The 19,287-nt window shown below is 37.0% G+C and overlaps 1 protein-coding gene across 2 annotated transcripts in view; it reads left to right on the top strand.

The window, feature by feature from the left end:
* The window catches only part of LOC139110338 (acetylcholinesterase 2), a 132,804-nt gene that overhangs the window by 325 nt on the left and 113,192 nt on the right, over positions 1-19,287 (top strand). For both annotated transcript variants that reach the window (XM_070670042.1, XM_070670041.1), the window contains exon 2: positions 2,943-4,138. In XM_070670042.1, the coding sequence (XP_070526143.1) occupies positions 2,968-4,138 (1,171 nt within the window). In that variant the 5' untranslated portion in view covers positions 2,943-2,967. The remainder of the gene's footprint in view (positions 1-2,942; positions 4,139-19,287) is intronic.

Genomic DNA, 19,287 nt, shown 5'->3' with positions numbered 1-19,287 from the left:
GTCGCTGTTGATGTGACTTTATGGTGAAAACGGGCAATGGCGTTCTCTTCCATCCCCCTGTTCCCTCCTCGCACCCTCCCCCCTTTAGAAGAAAAAGAAAAAAAAGAAAAAGAACAGCGCTGGAATTATTATATTTTAGCTGATCAAGTAGGGGATTATTTGAGAGAGAGTATCTCGGAGGAACTGTTTGCCGTTACATTCGCAATTTAGTGTAAAGAAGCTACGAAGTTTGCTCTTTACAAAATAGTTGGTGATCCATTATTCAAGACGGAGAACGTGTCTTTACGTTCTCTCGGAAAAACGTTCGTTTTCTCGTGATATGAAGAATACGTGTCGGAGAATATTTCTTAGTTGTATTTTAAATTTTAAAACGCTCATTTTAATTTTAAGAAAAGCTTCTCCCGTTTTGGAATCGCGATTCTTCTACATTTTATTATTTTTTTTCTTTTTTCTTTAATACTTAATTAATACAAGATTTCAACTCTGACAATCTGATTTATAGGATTTATATTTTCAAAGGGAAAGATTTCCTTTTATGTTTTTTTATGCTGAAGGGATTTTTAATCAAAGAAGTTCAACTTCAAGGAATTTTTAATCGTGGTTTTGGGCATTAAATTTGATCGGATTTTAAATATTGTGCGGCGAACGTGTAGCGGTTAAATAGTCTGTATACTCCGTCACGGGATACTATCTTTGGTTCATGAAGGTTTAATGATGATTCGTGGTGGACTGCATTATTGCAATCGACACCGTGTGGTATTCCAGCGTTGCGGTTTACGACGGATACTATAGTCGGAAGTATGAACTGATTCGCGAAATACGAAATTATTATCGTGTGTTGCAAATTGTCATGTAATGCGATAATCGGAAAAGTGAAGTTATAGGAATTCGCGACTATCCGCTCGCGAAGCATAATTTACGCGCTTATTAATTGAAACACATACGCTTTCAGCGAATATTAATTTGATTTTCGTACTCTAATAAGTTTTCGGGCATTGTTTCAGCTCTGATTTATAGCTTTATGAAAGCAAAAAGTAAATTAATAACAAATTGCCTCGATTAAAAGTAAAAAGTTTTAATCATATGCAGACAATTGTTTACGTCATGATATTAATCTGACGAATTTTCGTAATATATAATTAATTATTATACGCGATAGCAATAATTATTTATTTGTGAAATATAATTGCGTTATGTAATTATATATCGTATCTTCGTAAAAAATAATTTTAAATTACACACGAGTGATTAATTGACGCTGATATACTAGGAATGATATAACTTTTTTAATACTATTTTATTTAAAAAAAAAAAAGAAAACTTATTGCATAAAGAAAGGAATTCTATGAATTATTTTTTTTTTTTACATTAGGCCGTTTCTCATAATGCACTTTGTTTCGAATCTTTATCGGTAGTAAATTGATTTATCTGACACGGGTGTATATACGTCACATCCATCTTTTTTCTTTTTATTGAATAGACTTAGAGAATCAGTAAAAAAATTACCGTCCCATCGCGCAAATGCCGCTTTCCACTCGCTAACTTGTTGAGTCTCTCTTCCCCTCCTCTCTCTCTCTCTCTCTCTATCTTTTGCTCTCTCTTTCCATCTCTATCTCTCTCTCTCTCTCTTCCTCTTCTCTCTTGGTAGATACGCTGCCCATGGGAATCACTTTATGACAATTCTAAATCTTTTACATGGCTATTATTTTTCAACGACCTATAAAATTTTGTACCGAAAAGGAATATCGAGGAGATCATAATATATTGATGTTACATCGCATAATTTCAATATATTACCGATTTTAATCAAATTAATCTGTTATCAATATTCGTAAAGCAAATATAACCCATAGGATTAGTGTTACTACGCTCGAAAATGATTTTTTAAGAAGAGTAGAGAGCATTTGGAGGAATAAAGTTTTCTGCGGAAGCTGCAATTCTCTAACGAATTGTGATTAATGAACTTGGCACATTTTTATTTCTTCGTAACAATGTTTAAAGTATACATATACTTATATATAATTACGTTATCTTAATTTTTTATATAATTAAAATGCTGTAATCGCGTAAAGAGTGAAGCTGATTTTTATAACTCTGTTATTCTGAATTTTGAATTATTGCAGATGAAAAGTTAGTTGCATAAGCGATGGCACAATTGCGAATTATCATTTACTGTTTCATTATTTTGGCTTGCTGTACAATATGCTTTAACGCCAGTTGTGCCTTTAGGGAAATCAAATCGTCTAATAAATATGAATTTATTGAATCACATTCATTATTTATCTGAAACATTAACAGAGTATAAAAGTTTATCAATTTTCGTTTTCCAAAAAAAAAACCGATATCAGATATAGATGCGCAGAGCGGTAAAAGTAACCTTTTTATGGAGTGGTAAAGTTTTTCTCTGCTAAAAAGCAACACGCAAAGTGCATTGAGTGCAGCTTGAACAAGATCGACGATTCCTAAGAAAACTCTATCCCTCAAAATCGCCTTACTCTTCGCCAGAGAATCACTCTCTCGATATCCCCCGTCCGATATCGCGATCTTTCCGATGCATCGTATGCATAAGAGGAAACTCCTTCCCAGAAGGTGACGACGAAAACGAAGACGACAACGACGAAAGACGTCGCTGGAGACAATTTGCTCGAGGCATTGCTCTTTCTTTTTCCTTCCCTCCCCCCCCTCTCTCTCTCTTTCTCTCTCTCTCTCTCTCTTCTGGAAATCTGAAAAAGCCGACACATATTGAGTGAAAATTCGACAAGTTTATTTCTGCGTAAAGACGATCACGGGAGTGACATCGCGTACGCGAGCCGATGGACAGATTCAGATAGCCGAGCCGTGCAGTGTGCACCTGTTACCGTAATCTAAAAGATACAATATCGAGAATTTTCAAAGAGACACTCGAAGACACCCTGGTCGATTAACGAAATTTTCTTATCAAGCGCGACTAAGATATCCGGTCCGATCATGAGTTCTTGGATGAATTATCCGTCTTCGTTGCTATTGTTGCTGCTAGGCTTGAGCCTGCACAGCGCGTGCATCACGCGAGCGAACGGTCAACACGGTGGTCAGGACAGCGGTCACGAGAGTGGTCACGACGGTGGTGGTCACGATTCTTTAGTGGTGGAGACTACCAGCGGTCTGATGCGCGGCTTCTCGCGCACGGTGCTCGATCGTGAGGTGCACGTCTTTTACGGAGTGCCGTTCGCGAAACCTCCGGTCGGGCCGCTGCGATTTCGCAAGCCACTGCCAATCGAGCCATGGCACGGAATTTTGAACGCGACTACCTTGCCCAATAGCTGCTATCAAGAACGCTATGAATACTTTCCCGGCTTCGAGGGCGAAGAGATGTGGAATCCGAACACCAACATATCCGAGGACTGCTTGTATCTCAATCTCTGGGTGCCGCAGAAATTACGCTTACGCCACAAAGAATCACCGGACAGTGTTGGTAACAACGGCATGGCGATATTAGTGTGGGTATACGGAGGCGGTTTTATGAGCGGCACCGCCACCCTGGACGTCTACGACGCCGATATGATGGCGGCGGCCGGTAACGCGATCATCGCCTCGATACAGTACCGAGTCGGAGCCTTCGGCTTTTTGTACCTCAATCAGCATTTTATGAACAGTGAGGAAGCGCCGGGAAACATGGGCCTTTGGGATCAGGCTCTGGCCCTTAAGTGGCTTCGTGACAACGCCCACGTCTTCGGCGGCGATCCCGACTTGATCACGATCTTCGGCGAGTCCGCGGGTGGTAGTTCGGTATCTCTACATCTCATCTCGCCGGTCACGCAAGGCTTAGTGCGCCGCGGTATCCTCCAGAGTGGCACTCTCAACGCCCCGTGGAGTTACATGACCGGCGAGAAGGCGAACGAGGTAGCTCAAGTCCTGGTGGACGATTGCGGATGCAATTCGACGATGCTGCAAGAGAACCCGGCGCGAGTTATGGCCTGCATGAGATCGGTGGACGCGAAAACGCTCTCCGTTCAGCAGTGGAACAGTTACTGGGGCATCCTCGGCTTTCCGTCGGCGCCTACCATCGACGGGGTATTCCTGCCCAAGGACCCGCTGGACTTGGTCAGAGAGGCGGATTTCAAAGACACCGAGATCTTGATTGGAAATAATGAGAACGAAGGTAAGGACACCGGGGCGAGGGCGACGTGTACGAGTATTTGTTTTATGGGTGGGAATTACCGCCGGCTATGTTTATGACTTCGCGGTGGCCCCGGTTAAGCCAGGCTATACGGCACCGACCGTTTGTGAATGAGAATATGTGCCTTTCCCGCTTCGCGTTCTTCGTATTATGAAATGGTGGAGTGGCCCGAGCGGCCTTTTCCGATTACTATTACATCCGGTATCATATGGATATGAAAAATCAATAGCGCACTGCAGTTTGCTATAACTCAGTTTACGCAATGTGAAGAAAGAGAGAGATTTATACGCGCGCGATAGCTTCTGGACCTTAGATATATGTAAATATTTCTGTGATATTTATCTCACTTTTCAGTCTAGCATTTTTAGATATTTTCGATAAACTCAAGTATATAAGATATATAAAATCGTACTTTAACGTATACGAGCTGTGGGCATATTACGTTGCAACTGTCTTTAAATGATTAAATTTTATCGACGTATTAAACACATTTAATTCTTTGACGAATAAAGTAGAAAGACGATTTTTTAATTTTCTTTAAACGCATTAAAAATGTGCTCGAAAGTTTTTTTTAAATTAGTTTCGAGACTATTTCTTTCAATAATCCGCGCTTTAAAATAACGTAAAGCATTAAATTTTAATACAGAGATATATCAAATAATTATACCGTCGACATGGAACGTTTATACAGATGTTAATTTATAAATATTTTAATATTACGCAAATCCTTTTAATCCCAGAAATCTTCATAAATTGCATTTTACGTTATAGTTAGAACCAATAATTTTATTTATTACTTTGTTAAAACATGCTTCCGATTAAAACTTTTATTTCGCGATTATTCTATATAATTTGTTCATATATTTTGTGCGCGCACGATAATTCTTGGCGCGAGTATTTTACGTAACAATTTTCAAAATTGAAACAAAGTACGCAAATATAATACGCAAAATTTTGTTAAAAACATAATTCTAATTTTTGCAACAGCTGCACAGTATTACTATTTATTAATTCTTTTTCTTTTTCTTTTCTTTTTATTAATCGAATATTAGTCACATTAATAAATGCAGGGTGCGTGCTTTTTCTTATTAATCGTTATTACGTTGTCACGTAAGCGATATTCTAACAATTCAATCACAAATTTATACGTCGCTACCATACACCTTTATTCTCGACACGCAAATGTTACCGTCGATTTAATGACCGTATTGCTTCCCACGCAGGATCGTTATCTTATGTTTGATTATCCAGACATTCTCTGTTTCTGGCGCATCTATCGTGCATGCAAATGCCGTGTTGCAGTGATAAATCGGTATTGTCTGTAGAGACCATGTGCACGCATACATGTTTAATGCGTGCGGAGTTTAATTCGAAATATAACTAAGCTTTCTGTGCGAAATCGGTTAATCAAAGTTTGGTATCGACAGGGAGCTATCTCTGCGCGCAATTCTATCTCCTTTTATTTATTCTCCAGAGAGGGAGAACGTAAAAGAAAATTGAAGAAGATCGGGAAAGACAGTGCATTGAGATACTGTGTCGTTTGAATCGATTTCCGTCCACCCGATCAGCGGTAATTCTTAATTTATTAAAAAAAAAAAAAGAAAAAAGCGATAAGTAAAATAAATTAAATAGCGCGAGTAGAACAAGAATAAAAGGTTAAAACCATTTCTAAAATTGGATTAAATTTTGCACGTATCACTAGATATCGGCAACAGGTTCCCACTAATGGTGAATCAAGGATAGAATAAGCTCGTGAAAAGTGTAGTTTTTTTTTTTTTGCCGAGCTCCCGGAGCTTAATCTTGTACACACCGACATAAAAAAAAATTTAATTAAGGACGTGGGGGGGCAAAGAGATTTAATCTGTCTAATTATTATAGCGTTTAAAGCCAAAGAATTGTTAAGACATTGTCAAGCGAGAGAAATAATAGTTTCTGTAAAAATTTTCCGCCACAAGGCTTAATTAATTCAAAATTAATTAATGATTATCTTTAGAAGCTAAGTAACGTTTGAAATTAAGTCTAATGCAGCTGCGTTTCTTTTTTTAATCTCGTATAATTACCATACAAAATTGCATAAAATCACCAATAATTTTGCACGCAATATATATATTTTTTTATTTATTACGACATGGATAAATGTTATCGTCATAATATAAAATATTATTTATTGCAGTAGATTTCGTATTCCTCTTCACGCTCTTGATTAACAACATGCATCTCGATTATCTGATGCAGTCATATTTTCTATGTAATTTTGTAATCCGAAATGACAAGCGTTGAATATTATTTTATATAAATATATACGTGTATATTTCTCACGATTGACTTGACGTGAGAAATGGCAAAATGTTGTTACAGTTATTACGTGAAAAAGAACAAGAATTTTGAAGAAATTAATACTTTATAAAACTGCATCACGTTGTGACTCCCGTGTGAAATATTAACGCTAGGTCTCTGCAATAACGGTCGGTCGCTATTTAATAATGCCGAGCTCAATATAGTCAAATTATTATTACATTCAACAAATATCTATACGCACACATAAACGGATACTGTACGATCCATCCATTATTGGATATTTTCGCTTGACAACGAACGTTCCACTTTAAAGCGTAGATAACGGAAAAGAGCCACGGAATGCGTTTTATGATTGGGTTAAGGTCGGGTTAATTGATTAACGATATTCGAATAGTAGCAGCCACACTGACGTTATTTTTAATTTTTTTTTTTTTTAACTAAAGCACTTTAGGACATTAAATCGCCATCGTTTATGAGCATTCGATAAATTAAAATCTTTTTGAAGAAATACGTCAATAAAGATAATTTCTTGAATTAAATATTTTGTTTGATCAGCTTATAGCGGTGCTGTAGCCAACGCATTAAATTTCGTGAATGTTTCCCGACAAAAATTCGTATAAGTTAAATTTCAAAAGCTTATTGTTTCGAGATACTGCTTAATATAATTTTTTTTTTTTTAACGCGATCAACGTTGCAGTTTACCAAAATCATTTATTAAGTAGTATATTTTTTAATCAAGATAATAATGTTTTACTAATTGCAATCGCCACAATTTCGTTTCTCTCGCAAATACGAATTTCTGAAGCAGATGACAAAGCTTTCATCATTATTATACTTGGTTAATTATTTGGATGCTGCCAAATGAAAGCTCGTCGCTTTGTTACCTCGGCTCTTTACGTACGCGCTATGTGCAACACAGTGTGCAACGGATAATTAAACAGGTCATAACAGATATTTTGAAAAACAGTACTTGCTTAATTATACATACATACATATATATATTTTTATTTTATTTTATTTTTTTTTACACATATGTCGCATCTTCTAAGCTAATTTCTTTACGCACTTTGTAATTTTAATTACGCTGAAAGTATATCGCGGTTAATTACATTCGCGAAAAAATTCGAGCTTCCGACCCGTAGATCATGCTACGAGAGTGAAAAGAACTTCTTTTTTTTTTTTTTCTTTCCCCCTTTTTAAAAGCGAACGGTCTCGTGCATAAAATCTCTTCGTTCCGGATATGCCCGTGTAGCATGAAAAATAAAGGCAAAAGTAATTATGCCAAAAGTACATTACAGATTGCTTCTGCCGATGTGATAAAATGAATTACTTTACCTCGCTTTACTATAATAGTTAATTAGACCGTGCGTTGTATGTTTTATAAAATCTAGCGCGAATGATTGCCACGTCTAGTATTTGCGGCTATTCGTATTCCCCGCTTGTATTAAATTTATAATTTTAACACACAACGCGGTACGCATATTTCCGAAAATCCTCCGGTCGCCCGGCAACTTTATTAATACGACTATTGTAAACGGAGCACAGTTTTCATGCAACAATTTTTCGTTTTACATTCCACGCCATGGTAGCTAGCTAACGGGCGGCAGAGATGATCCAATCGAGCTAGCCGACGTCAAAAAAATTCAAGTTATTTCTGGTGATTCGTCACACTGCGTGTTCTGGCGAATCGATAAAAAAAAAATGTGAAAACGAAAAAAAAAAAGGGGAAAAAAAGGACTTCGAAACACTAATAGAACGTGCCACTGATGTACGTGATACTATATAAAAAAAAATAACGTTTCTATATTTTTTTAAAGGATAAATTTGGATGTAGTATATGAAATTAGTCTTTAATCGATATTCTTTTTATTACAAATAAGAAAGAAAGAAGAAAAAATAGAAAAGCAGCAAAATATACGAACGCATAAGCTGAATCAAATAAGTTGAATCATGAAAGTTTATTTCCAGAAGAAAATTCCAATTTTCTTGAATGTTTTTTACGCGTTTTGACAAAATGGCGCGTTTTCGTATGCTACTAGACGAACGTACCTTATTTCGTTACATTTCTTCAGACTTCTTGTTCTGTTTTATTCGCTTGACAACTTGACTCGCTCGTTCTGTTCCCCTTATATGGCAACCAGTTTCTAGTCATTGTTCTGACATTGTTTTAACATTTGCGCAAGACCTACTAGAACAACTTTCCACACGTGCGTGTTACACAGAGTTCTTGCTGAATGTCGATTTAATGTAATCGCAAATTTTTACGTTATCTAAAACCGAATTTCTTTTTTTTATTATTTTATTTTTTTTTCAAGTATAAAATACTTGTGTAATTTGATGGAATTTGGTATTAATTCTTAATTGATCTTTCTCTCAGTCTATTCGTTTTCTCCAAATTGCCGGTTTCCGCTTACTCACTCGCGTTCAACTGACCATACGTACTTCGTTCTACTTGCGCTCAAAACGTGGCATCTCAAGTGACTACCATAAGGTCGTGTAGCGACATAATTCGAACAGCACTTCGTCAATCACCGCTTGCTACTTTCCTTTTTTTTTTTTGAAAAGAAAATGTTAAATGTTAAAGTTGAAAAAATTATGAGTTTAGTATTATAAAGTTTTGCAATTTAAAATTCTAATTTCTTTCGCGTATGAATTGAACGTATATACGTGCGAGCACACACTGTACGATGGTATAAGTCACCCTCTTACGCGCAATACGTACATATATACAGAGTTTTTAGTTACACCGACCGTTTTTTCGCCTTTCCGCTTCCTCCGGACGGTAATATCAGTTCAGACACCCTGGGCTCTGAGTGATTTGCATACGGTGGTCACGCGGAATTTTAAATAACTGAAGAAAAGTTCTTTCGCGGGCTGTGCCCGCGATTTACCGAGGACGTGCATATTTTAGAGACCGGGAAGCTGCAAAGACACAAAAGATACCACGCCTAGCATCGTGTACTTTAAATTATGATCCTGCAGTTCTTGATGAAGATACATTTAATTTATATTAATGTCATTGCTTTATCCGAGAGAACACGACTGAGAGTTTTTTTTTTTTTTTTTTTTTCTTTTTAAAGAAACTTTGATTCTTTATGCAAGTTATTTAAATTATTCTGGTAATAAACGTAACGAAATGCGCCGGCAACAAAATATTTTATTCGGAGTATACGTATCGGTGTAATAGAAAAATTGTTTTTCCGATATGGGATTTGTTTGAAAAAATGCGGACCATACTTCATCGGATTATCGGCTGATCGTTATTACTTACAGTTTATTAAGCAACTCGCCAATGCATAAATCCGTGCTCATTGAATGATGTAATTTTACATACTCGCGATAGTATATTATATTATCATTTACGTACACTTAATTGATTTCACGGTGTGAATAACCTATTGCGTTCTTCTAAGACAGCGTGATATTTCAATGAATTATTCTATCCCTGAATATTACACGCGACGTTAACTAGTATACGTACAACATTTATTTTTTATGCCCGCATTATTCACTTTTGACATAATCTAATTATCGCGATTAACACCAGTTATATTGTCATAATTATGATAACTGTAATTAAAATATTTAATTACAAGAAGCTATTGTGAAATTGAAAACAGCGAAATTACTGATACATGTATAATTTATTTTGACGTTTGACGTTTCTCATTGTTATATTTTATTTGTTTCTGCGTTTTGTGCTTTTGATGCAAATGATTTAAATAATGTAAATTAGTACGGCGAGGTAATATGGCGATTCCATTAAAGAGAACAATATAGCAGAGATGAGTTAGTGTTCAAAGGTAGATAACCAATCGGATTGTATCGCTTTCTCAAAGCTACATTTTCATTTAGCTGATAATCTAAGGGCTAGCATATTTCGTCGGTTTGTCGTGAAATATATTATATATACTTATATATATATATATTTTGTAAATTGTAGTTCGCGTGGATAAGATAATTCAGATACTTAGGGCTTATAGCGATTGCGTGCAAACTTATTTTATAATGGTGAAACATTGCGCTGGTTAGATGCTCAGATAACGAATAACTGTCAAGTGGTCGATACTTGTACGGTTTACCCTACATATCTGAACCATCGTCATGTTTTAATCAACCAATCGATAAATTCTCAAGCTAAGTTCTCATGGGTTTAAAAGTCGCGGAAGTCACCTGGAACATATGAACTATCCATTGTCCTGTTTGACACGTGTTGCACGTGTAGGCCAATGTGACAGTACTTTCTTTGTTTTTTTTTTTTTTTTTTTAAAGTGCAAGAACCCTTTGAGAATAATTAATCAAGCGCGTCTTATAATTAAATAAACTTTTTAAATGTATATAGTTCGAAAACGGCTGATGGAAAAGTAAACTAAAAAGAAAAAAAAAAGAAAAGAAAAAATTATTCCAGTTATGTCATTCTCAATCTTTTTACGAATCTTCTCATATTTGAGTTTTGAAACGTTAGTAATATTTTATACGCGCGTTATAGTTTGAAACTTGAATTAATGAATGCGTAATTATTATTTTTGAATTATTACTGCACAATACCGTATGACGACCTTAATGCTTTAATGCGATTGAAATGAAAGTGTAGGTGGCTTCCCGGCTTGATTTTACTGGCGAATCGAATACGCATTAGCAAAGAAACGGATAAAGTTATCCATTATTATTGCTCTTAATGTAATGATAACTTTTTTTTTTTTTTTTTTTCGATTCGGTGTCATACTTCTCGTACTTCCACCTACTTGTTTTCTCGCCGTCAGGCATATCTGCTCAAAAGTTTTGTTACACACGTGTAGTGAATGATGGTAAAGACACTTTGCGCAAAAGGAAATGCGACAGTCGATTTATTATGTACAACGTGAGTCATACTTTGATCGATACTTACTCTGCCAGTACAATCCAGTTGTTATATTACAGCAACCTTAGTCTTTTCATCTACGTAACGTTGTTAAGTTTTCAATTCGATAATACTTGACTAACTTCGTCGTACGGTCGAAAAATTAAAAATTTTTTCTCTTCCCCTATATTTTATTGAGACATTTAAAAAAATTGAGATAATTCCTCAAATCAAATGCAGTCGTATGTGTATATGTATTATAGTGCGCCACGCGTGGTATTTTACTTATAATTTATTCATTCGTGGCGGAGTTAAAGTTCTAATTATCTTTACAAGTCGAATATGCTTATCGTTGTGCAACACTTATCTAGCAGCCATGCTATCGGTGAATCTGAACATAATGCAAACGTCATATCCGTGTAAACAAGATTTCACCCCCAAGTTTCATCACGTCACGCGAAATTCCGTATCTTTGATGGCGGTTTAAAGAATACGTCTCAATATACGACCAAGTAGAGTACGTGAGCGGTGAGACAAATAGAAGCTACGTGCCGCGAACGTAAATGCGTCTTTACTAATGGTGAAAACAATATTGCTGTTTATTTAAATTAAGTACTAGCGCATTCTTTTCGAATAAAAAGCACGCGTACCCCGTGATAAATTACATTTTCGCTAGAATAAATCTTTCGCGATAGTATTTTAAATAATATGATTAAAACGCGAAGTACGGGCAATTATATCTCTGCGGAGTTTAATTTATAACAAAAGCGTTGAAAAAGTTATTAATTGCGAGATATTTTTATTGCAACGCGTTTAATAAAACGGCCGCGGGTAATGCATCTAGGTTTGAAAGAAATTTTTTAAATAAAATTTTTCTACACCGAGTCTCTCCCCGGCTATGTTGAGAAAGTTTGGTTTCCAACTATATCGATTCGATCTCTCTCCACTAGATAGTCGAGCGACAGCGCGAAGCTAATATACCGCACCGCGAAACTGGAAGTTACGTGGCTCCTTAAAATTCAACTGAAAAGTCTCGGCAGAGCTATACGCAAGATTTTTCCTCTAACTTTAGCAGTGACACACGATGCATCTCCGATAAGAATCCCCCGTATGCGCTCTTGTGCCTTTAGCGGGAGTGTACGGGCTTGAAAACTCGTCGATGGGGACACAGATGAGGAACGGGCTTCGAGAACTTAAAGCTGTATTTTCACGATTCGCCCCGAGGAGTTTTTGCGCGTATACACATGTATCAAAAGCGAATATTCTCGATTCTGGCCAATATACTCGACTTGAAAAGTTCTCACGTCGAACGTTTCATTCTGAACGTATCACGAACAACATTCAGTCTCAAAGATCTATATTAAAAATTTATTACTATCTTTTCTTTTTTTTCTTTTTTCTTTTTTTATCGAAGGATATATTAAACTAACAGCTGATACGATTGATCTATTCTTTATCGTAATTTATTTCGTTCTATTAAACCTTGTTAAATTAAAAGTATTGCTCGTAATTAATTAAAAGAAAAAGAAAAGAAAAGAAAGAAAAACCTCGTTCGCGACCCGACAACGTGACTTATCAACTATGAGCCGTGCTAGAAGTTAATGCGATTTCTGAACGAGCGTAACATTGGCTGACTCTTTTAAACTCGAGGGCTGAGAATCCGCGGCAAACTTTTGTCCCGTTGTAACTTTGTCTATAACACGCGATGGATATTCGATAAGAATTCCGGTTGCCCGTAACGCGCTTCATCGCACGCGCGCCCAAGTGTCCTCTCTTTTTTCATGAAAGTAGCTCGCGGAACGTATGACAAACATATGAGAAATGCTCCCGCGAGATCGAGCAACGACAACGGCTTCCACCGTGACCCTCCCCCCTCCTTCCCCCTCGGTGCCAAGTTTTTATGCACATGCGTGAAGCGGCTTCAGGGTGAAGCATTCCCTGACGTATACTCACGGTTCGGACCGAAACTTAGTGGGACCGCGGTGCTAGAAGCACGTGTGTGGGAAAATGGCATTGACGAGGGGGCTCTTTAAAGGGGATAGAGCAGTAGCTGCCAAGATGTCAGTAAAGAAGTCGACGGCTGTGACTTCAGGCTTACTCGTCAGCAGAAATCGATCGATTCAATTTAACCTCGCCTTAACGGCGTAACGGGTTAACTATCTATCGTAACTCATCGTTCGCCATAGTCCTCGTAGGTTTTTTATATTACTATCTTTTTTATTTTTTTATTTTTCAATATCTTTCGAGTAGCAGCCGAGGTATAATAAAAGCTGTCTGGTATTTTTCCCCTCGGCGTCTTCAATTAAATTATTCAATTTATATATCGTCGGTTCTAAATCGAGAGGGGGTTTTTTTTTTTAATAATAAATGATTTTCTATTGTTAAATTATTGAAAAGGCGGGTCAAAAATTGTGCCGCGCAAAGTATTACTACTATTTCGAGATCGCAATGATTCGTTTAATCGAAGTAAAATACTTCTAAATTAGCGGCAATGAATCACTTGTGCAAAGAGGACATTATACGAGTTCGTAACAACTGTTCATAATCTTACCCTTGAAATTCATAGCGCAATGAAACATCAGTCGTCATCGTCGAGGGGCTGCTTTATTGGTAGATCATCCTGTCGTTTTGCGTCGTGGTAATCGACGTCTTGACGATAAGAAAATATCTCAACTCGCAATATCTGATAATTTGCACAATAATAGCAAATAGAAATATGTGGAAATGAAATTGTTGCATAAATAGCTAGATTTCTTTTTTTTTTATATATATATATAAAATTGAGATGTAGATGCATAATGTAAATTTAACTTTTCTCTTTCGAGTGCACAATATAAATTTCGTTACTGTAGTTTTTTATTCATGGACACACGTATCTCGCGGATAAGAAATTCTTTCCGTTTCTTTCTTTAATCTTCTTCGAGGGCGGGTCTCCCCAGAGTTCGTAGTTAATTTTTGGTAAAACTGTTGAGGAAAAACATTTTCGCCATTTTCAATTCCGAGAGCGTTTGGGCGTGAGCAAGGTCAGCTTTGTGCCATAAACGTCACAGTTATTGGAAAACACACGAACACGTTGCGCTTTACGGATTTCTCTTCCTCTAAGCGAGATCGTTTGATTGAGTCGCGATCACGAAACACGAGTTCGCGCAGTTCGAGCACATTTATTTCCCGCGTCGAGGTCTATCTGCATTGCGCGTTATTGCGTTACAAATATTTTCCACCCGCGATCGTGACATTAGCCGTACGCATTACGGCTGCATGAAGCACTTAGAAAATATATGAGCAAGCTTATAAAGCGGATGTATTAATTGTTCGATATGTTAAATTTTTTTAAGGAAATCAGACAGATGACGATACATACGAAAATCTTTTGCTTTATCAAATTGGTAAATAAATCGTTCTTGTTGAAGCGATCTATATTTCTAATGGCAATAACTTCATTGGCTACTCCGCCTCGCCTTTTGTCTTACAATAGTTGACGTTAATCTGATCAAAGCTTAGGGTCAATTGAGTCTGTCGCATATGAGTGATTATATTAGCGGCAATCACACCTTGATAACAATACCAATTGCGTACAGTGTTGTAACATCCCATTTAGCTTATTGTTAGAAATTATTTTCGTATTATAATTAAATTAGATTAGTATACTTACGATTTTACTATTTTATTAAACGTCGCATTATCGCGAGTGAACTTGCATTTTTGTTACAACTTTATACTATCCAGAAATGTCATATTTCGCAAATTTAATTTTGAGATACATTGGTCTAAATCTAGACACTTTTTTTTTTTTTTTTTTTTTTTTTTAAGAACACCGTTTAAACGGCAATTTATAATACACGGGTAAGTTTCAAGAGTTTTAAGAAAATCTGTATGTGCCTCATGAGTAAAGTTTCTGCTCGCGAAACTACTCGAGGCGTCGCGTGATGATATTCTAAACTTAAAAGGCGCCCGTTACTGAAGTTATGATACCAAGAGAATCCTAGAAGAACTATATTATGGTAAATTTAGTGTTTTGCATCATATTGTCATAAAACATTCATTGAACATTCTATTTTAGGAGGAAAAGGCATTACATTATTTTTCTGCATTTTAAATGTTGTTAGACGAGCTCTACGTGATTTATAATTATTTTAATTTTATTAACTATGGACAGACGATTATTTTTTAAATTAAATTTGTCTAATAATATCTAAGTCGAGTCAAAGTAATACTTTTCTTTTTTTTAATTACGGGCAAACTACATGTGCGCAAAGTTAAATTATCTTAACGACGTCATCAGATTTTTCAAGCTTTTCAGTTTTAGCAGTCTTTACTCGTGTATTCACGTGGCGTTGCTTATTAACGAATGTTCACGTAATACTGTTTGCTGACAGAACCACCCTTTGTCTCTGTTCATGAAATGTTGCGCGCAGTTTATTTCACGCACCAATCACCTGTTGTACAAGTTGCAGATTGGTATAACATGTTAATGGAAACGACATTTTCGCTAGAAATTTTCAAACTTTTACAAATCTCGTTTGCCTTTTCATGACGAGGCTGCGACATCGAGGTAAATGCATTGCTAATAATTATGCAAATTTTTATGGTGACGGTCTGAAGTGACAATTTTGCGTATTTTTTAGTCGTTGAAGATTTTTAGAGTAGAGATCAATTTACGAGAATAATTCTCTTTCTCTCGCTTTTTAATTTACAAATTTAACGTAAAAAATTTCTCTTGTTGATTCAAGCTCATCATATCTCTAATCTGTACCTTTGTGTAAAAAAAAATGTATCTTTTATATATATTTTTTACGTTTATCTTATGCAATATTATATAATTTCAATGTACTTTCGATGACGTACGTGACAGATGAACGAATCGTAATTTCAATCGATAATTAAACGGATCTTTGACCGTAAACGATCGGCACAGAAACACGCCCTTAGGGACAAAATGGTGCGAATACCGTCGGTGTGTGAACGCTGCTAAACATGTCCTTAGTATTATCACGGATATTGAGATATATGGGCTATTCCGGATTCGTGTTTATGTCTGATCGTAGTCTTGATTGAATGTGTCACGTATTATCGGACTTGCAGTTCTGGACATCGTAGATTTAGGGAAACAAGCGCCAGCACCATTTTACTCAGAGGCAACGTAAGATTTCATTAAGATAACAAGATTTACGGGAATAATCAGACTGGATTGATAAAATGAACGTTTTAACGAGCGCGAGGTATAAAAATCACATAAATTAATAAAGCCTGAGCGATCCGCGGCGTTGTAAAAAAAAAATTGGTAAAAATTTCTTCGTTAACGTTGTCGCGTGCAGATAATTCACGATTAAATTAAATGCTTCTAAATATGCTAGACTATCGAACAGTTTTGCTCGTCGCGCAATTACGTTGCATCTTTAACGCGGTCCCGCGAGAATACACATGCACATACGGCATGATGAGACTAATGAAACTGCGGTTTCATTGTATATTAAATTTCTGATTGCCACTACGAAGTTTGCACTTTCTAACGAAGCAAAAGGGTACGAATCGGATTACGCGACGCTACGCCCGCGGACGTGTTCGCGTCTGCGGAGATCGTATAAATTTCTGCACGGTTATAGAACAGAATGGGACGCGGATCAAAATGGCACAGGGGTTTGACGAATATCTTGGGATCTATGGCTTTGGATGAATAGCTAACGCAACAAGGGAATATAGCTCGTTCCAATTATCCCGAGGACACTATGGTCATTTCGCTTTATGGCGCTTACGCCGTGCAGGAGTAACTAAAGCGCGCGGTAAACGTTTATTTTACCGTTTAACGCAGCCGAAATCATTTTGGAATTTAATTCAATCCCCCGGGTAGATTATGGAAAAGAAAAATTGTACGCCGCGCCGAGAAGTCAGTTCTTTTTATAACGCCTGGAGATTACTCCGGGCGCGCTGTAATCCGAGCTAATCGTGACAATAAGTTTAGACTGAGTAATGCCTTTCGGTCGGGAGAGCGTGAGATAGAGTTTAGCATGAAAGATGTGGGCTAGATACGAATTAGATCAGGGCTAAATCCGAGTCAACCAAGAGTCTGCCATTTGAGTTATATCTGAATTACATCTGAGTTATGTTTGGCTTACGTTCGAGGTATATCTGGAGTTATGCGTGATATACGGCCACGTTAGATTTATCCGGCGATACGATAGCGCGGAAAGTATAGCGTAACCGGTAGAAGCTTGTGATGTTCGTGCATGCGGCGATGGTGTTCGATACATTAAACGCGAGACCGTCACGTTATTTCAGTATCAGTCGGTTATGTTATTGCTAGATTTATTAGCTGATACCATTTTACATTAATATATTACGTTCTTAATTATCGCGGGCGTATGAAATTGAAAGAGAATTATATTCGTAGTGTTTTTAACTTGAATTAATTCGAAACGAACGTGACATTGGAATCAATCGGGGGTGTAAATTAAAGATTCGAAAAGTATAACTTTATATCTCGCACCTTTTTTTTTATTTTTATTTTTTTTTTTTTGACCCAATTTCTATCGACTGGAATAGGTAAACGATTCTGACGCACGCCAATTCGTGGTGCCGCGTGTCCGCCACAGACTTTCGTGATAAAATCGATTCTCAAGCTTTTGCTCTTTCTCCCTCTTACTCTTCGTTCTTGTTCTCCCTTCTCCATTTTCATTTCGTCCTGCTCTCCTTTCGATATCATTTCGACCGTACTATTTCGGTCCGGTCATGCTTTAATTGATAATGGAAAGCTGTCGTGTCACTTTCGCGCTTGCTCGAGATACCTGCCGAGAGAGCAGGTTTTAATTATTCAAACATTTTACTACAGAAATCAATTTAAACGCTCGTACGGTGTATTTATGTTACGAAATAATTTTGCGAAATTATTATTTGATATCGTAATACGTTGTAATGTTATTCCCTGATTTTTGTCGAATTTAATTCGACTAATTTTATTAATACAAAATTTCTAGAGTTCTAATTACATTTGTGATGATTTTTAGCATGCTTATATAATATATACGATGTATATAATTTATTTTTTCTTTTTCTTTTTTTTTAAACGAATCTATAATTATGTAAATTATTGGATGAATTCAATTAAAGGTAAAAACGAGGTAATATACACACGTTAGTAATATATGATACAGATCATAAATATGTATGCGCGCACGTACAAATAGAAGATTCAATTTTAGGCGTTTTTATTGTTAAAAAAAATGTACAATTAAATTTGAGAAAATTTATTCAAACGGTAACGGATGTTCGATCCTCTGCACACACCAATTTTGAACACTTTATAGAAGCCTCTTAATAGAACTCTCATTTGAGTGAGATATTTGCATGCTACGACCTGGCTTAGTCGTCATTACAGCTACAAGTGGTCAATCCTGCGCTATACCTATGTAATTCTCTGAAAGCGATCGTCTACCGTCGTACCTAATGCACGGCGCCGAAAGGAAAGCGTGCCTCTATATGTATACGCCGAGAAGCAATTCAGACAAAATGCCGAATGGAAATTCATCTGGCTATTATAATTTTTTAGCCGGCGATTAGATGACGCAGATTAGATACGTTTCTTACGTAGGTGGTGGTTTAGCTCCGGTACCGTAATTTTTAACCGTAATTTTTAAGAAAATATTATTTAGGAACCATGCAGATAGTATTTAACATTTACTGTTAGCTTTTTCTCGCCGCGTATTAGCCTACTGCGCGAATTGACTTACGCCAGCGCGCTCGACGGCCGTGGCCGCCGGGCCCGCCGTGGTCAGCTACGAGCACGTGCACGTGCTTACCTTGGTCGGCAGCCATCATTGTTGCACGGTCAACGTGGAGGGAAACCGCGTGGCGGCGGCCGGCGGGCCCGGAGGTCAGCGGCCGCGGCAGTCGAGCGCGCGTTAGCTAGGTCAGGACACGCAGTAAGCTAGCACGCGGCGAGAAAACGTTTGGATAACTAGCTTTTCTAAGCTCGTTAAGGGCCAGGAATAATTGTTCA

This window comes from Cardiocondyla obscurior, linkage group LG20 (assembly GCF_019399895.1).
Source record: "Cardiocondyla obscurior isolate alpha-2009 linkage group LG20, Cobs3.1, whole genome shotgun sequence".
NCBI lineage: Eukaryota > Metazoa > Arthropoda > Insecta > Hymenoptera > Formicidae > Cardiocondyla > Cardiocondyla obscurior.
This window is presented reverse-complemented; position numbering and strand designations above follow the sequence as displayed.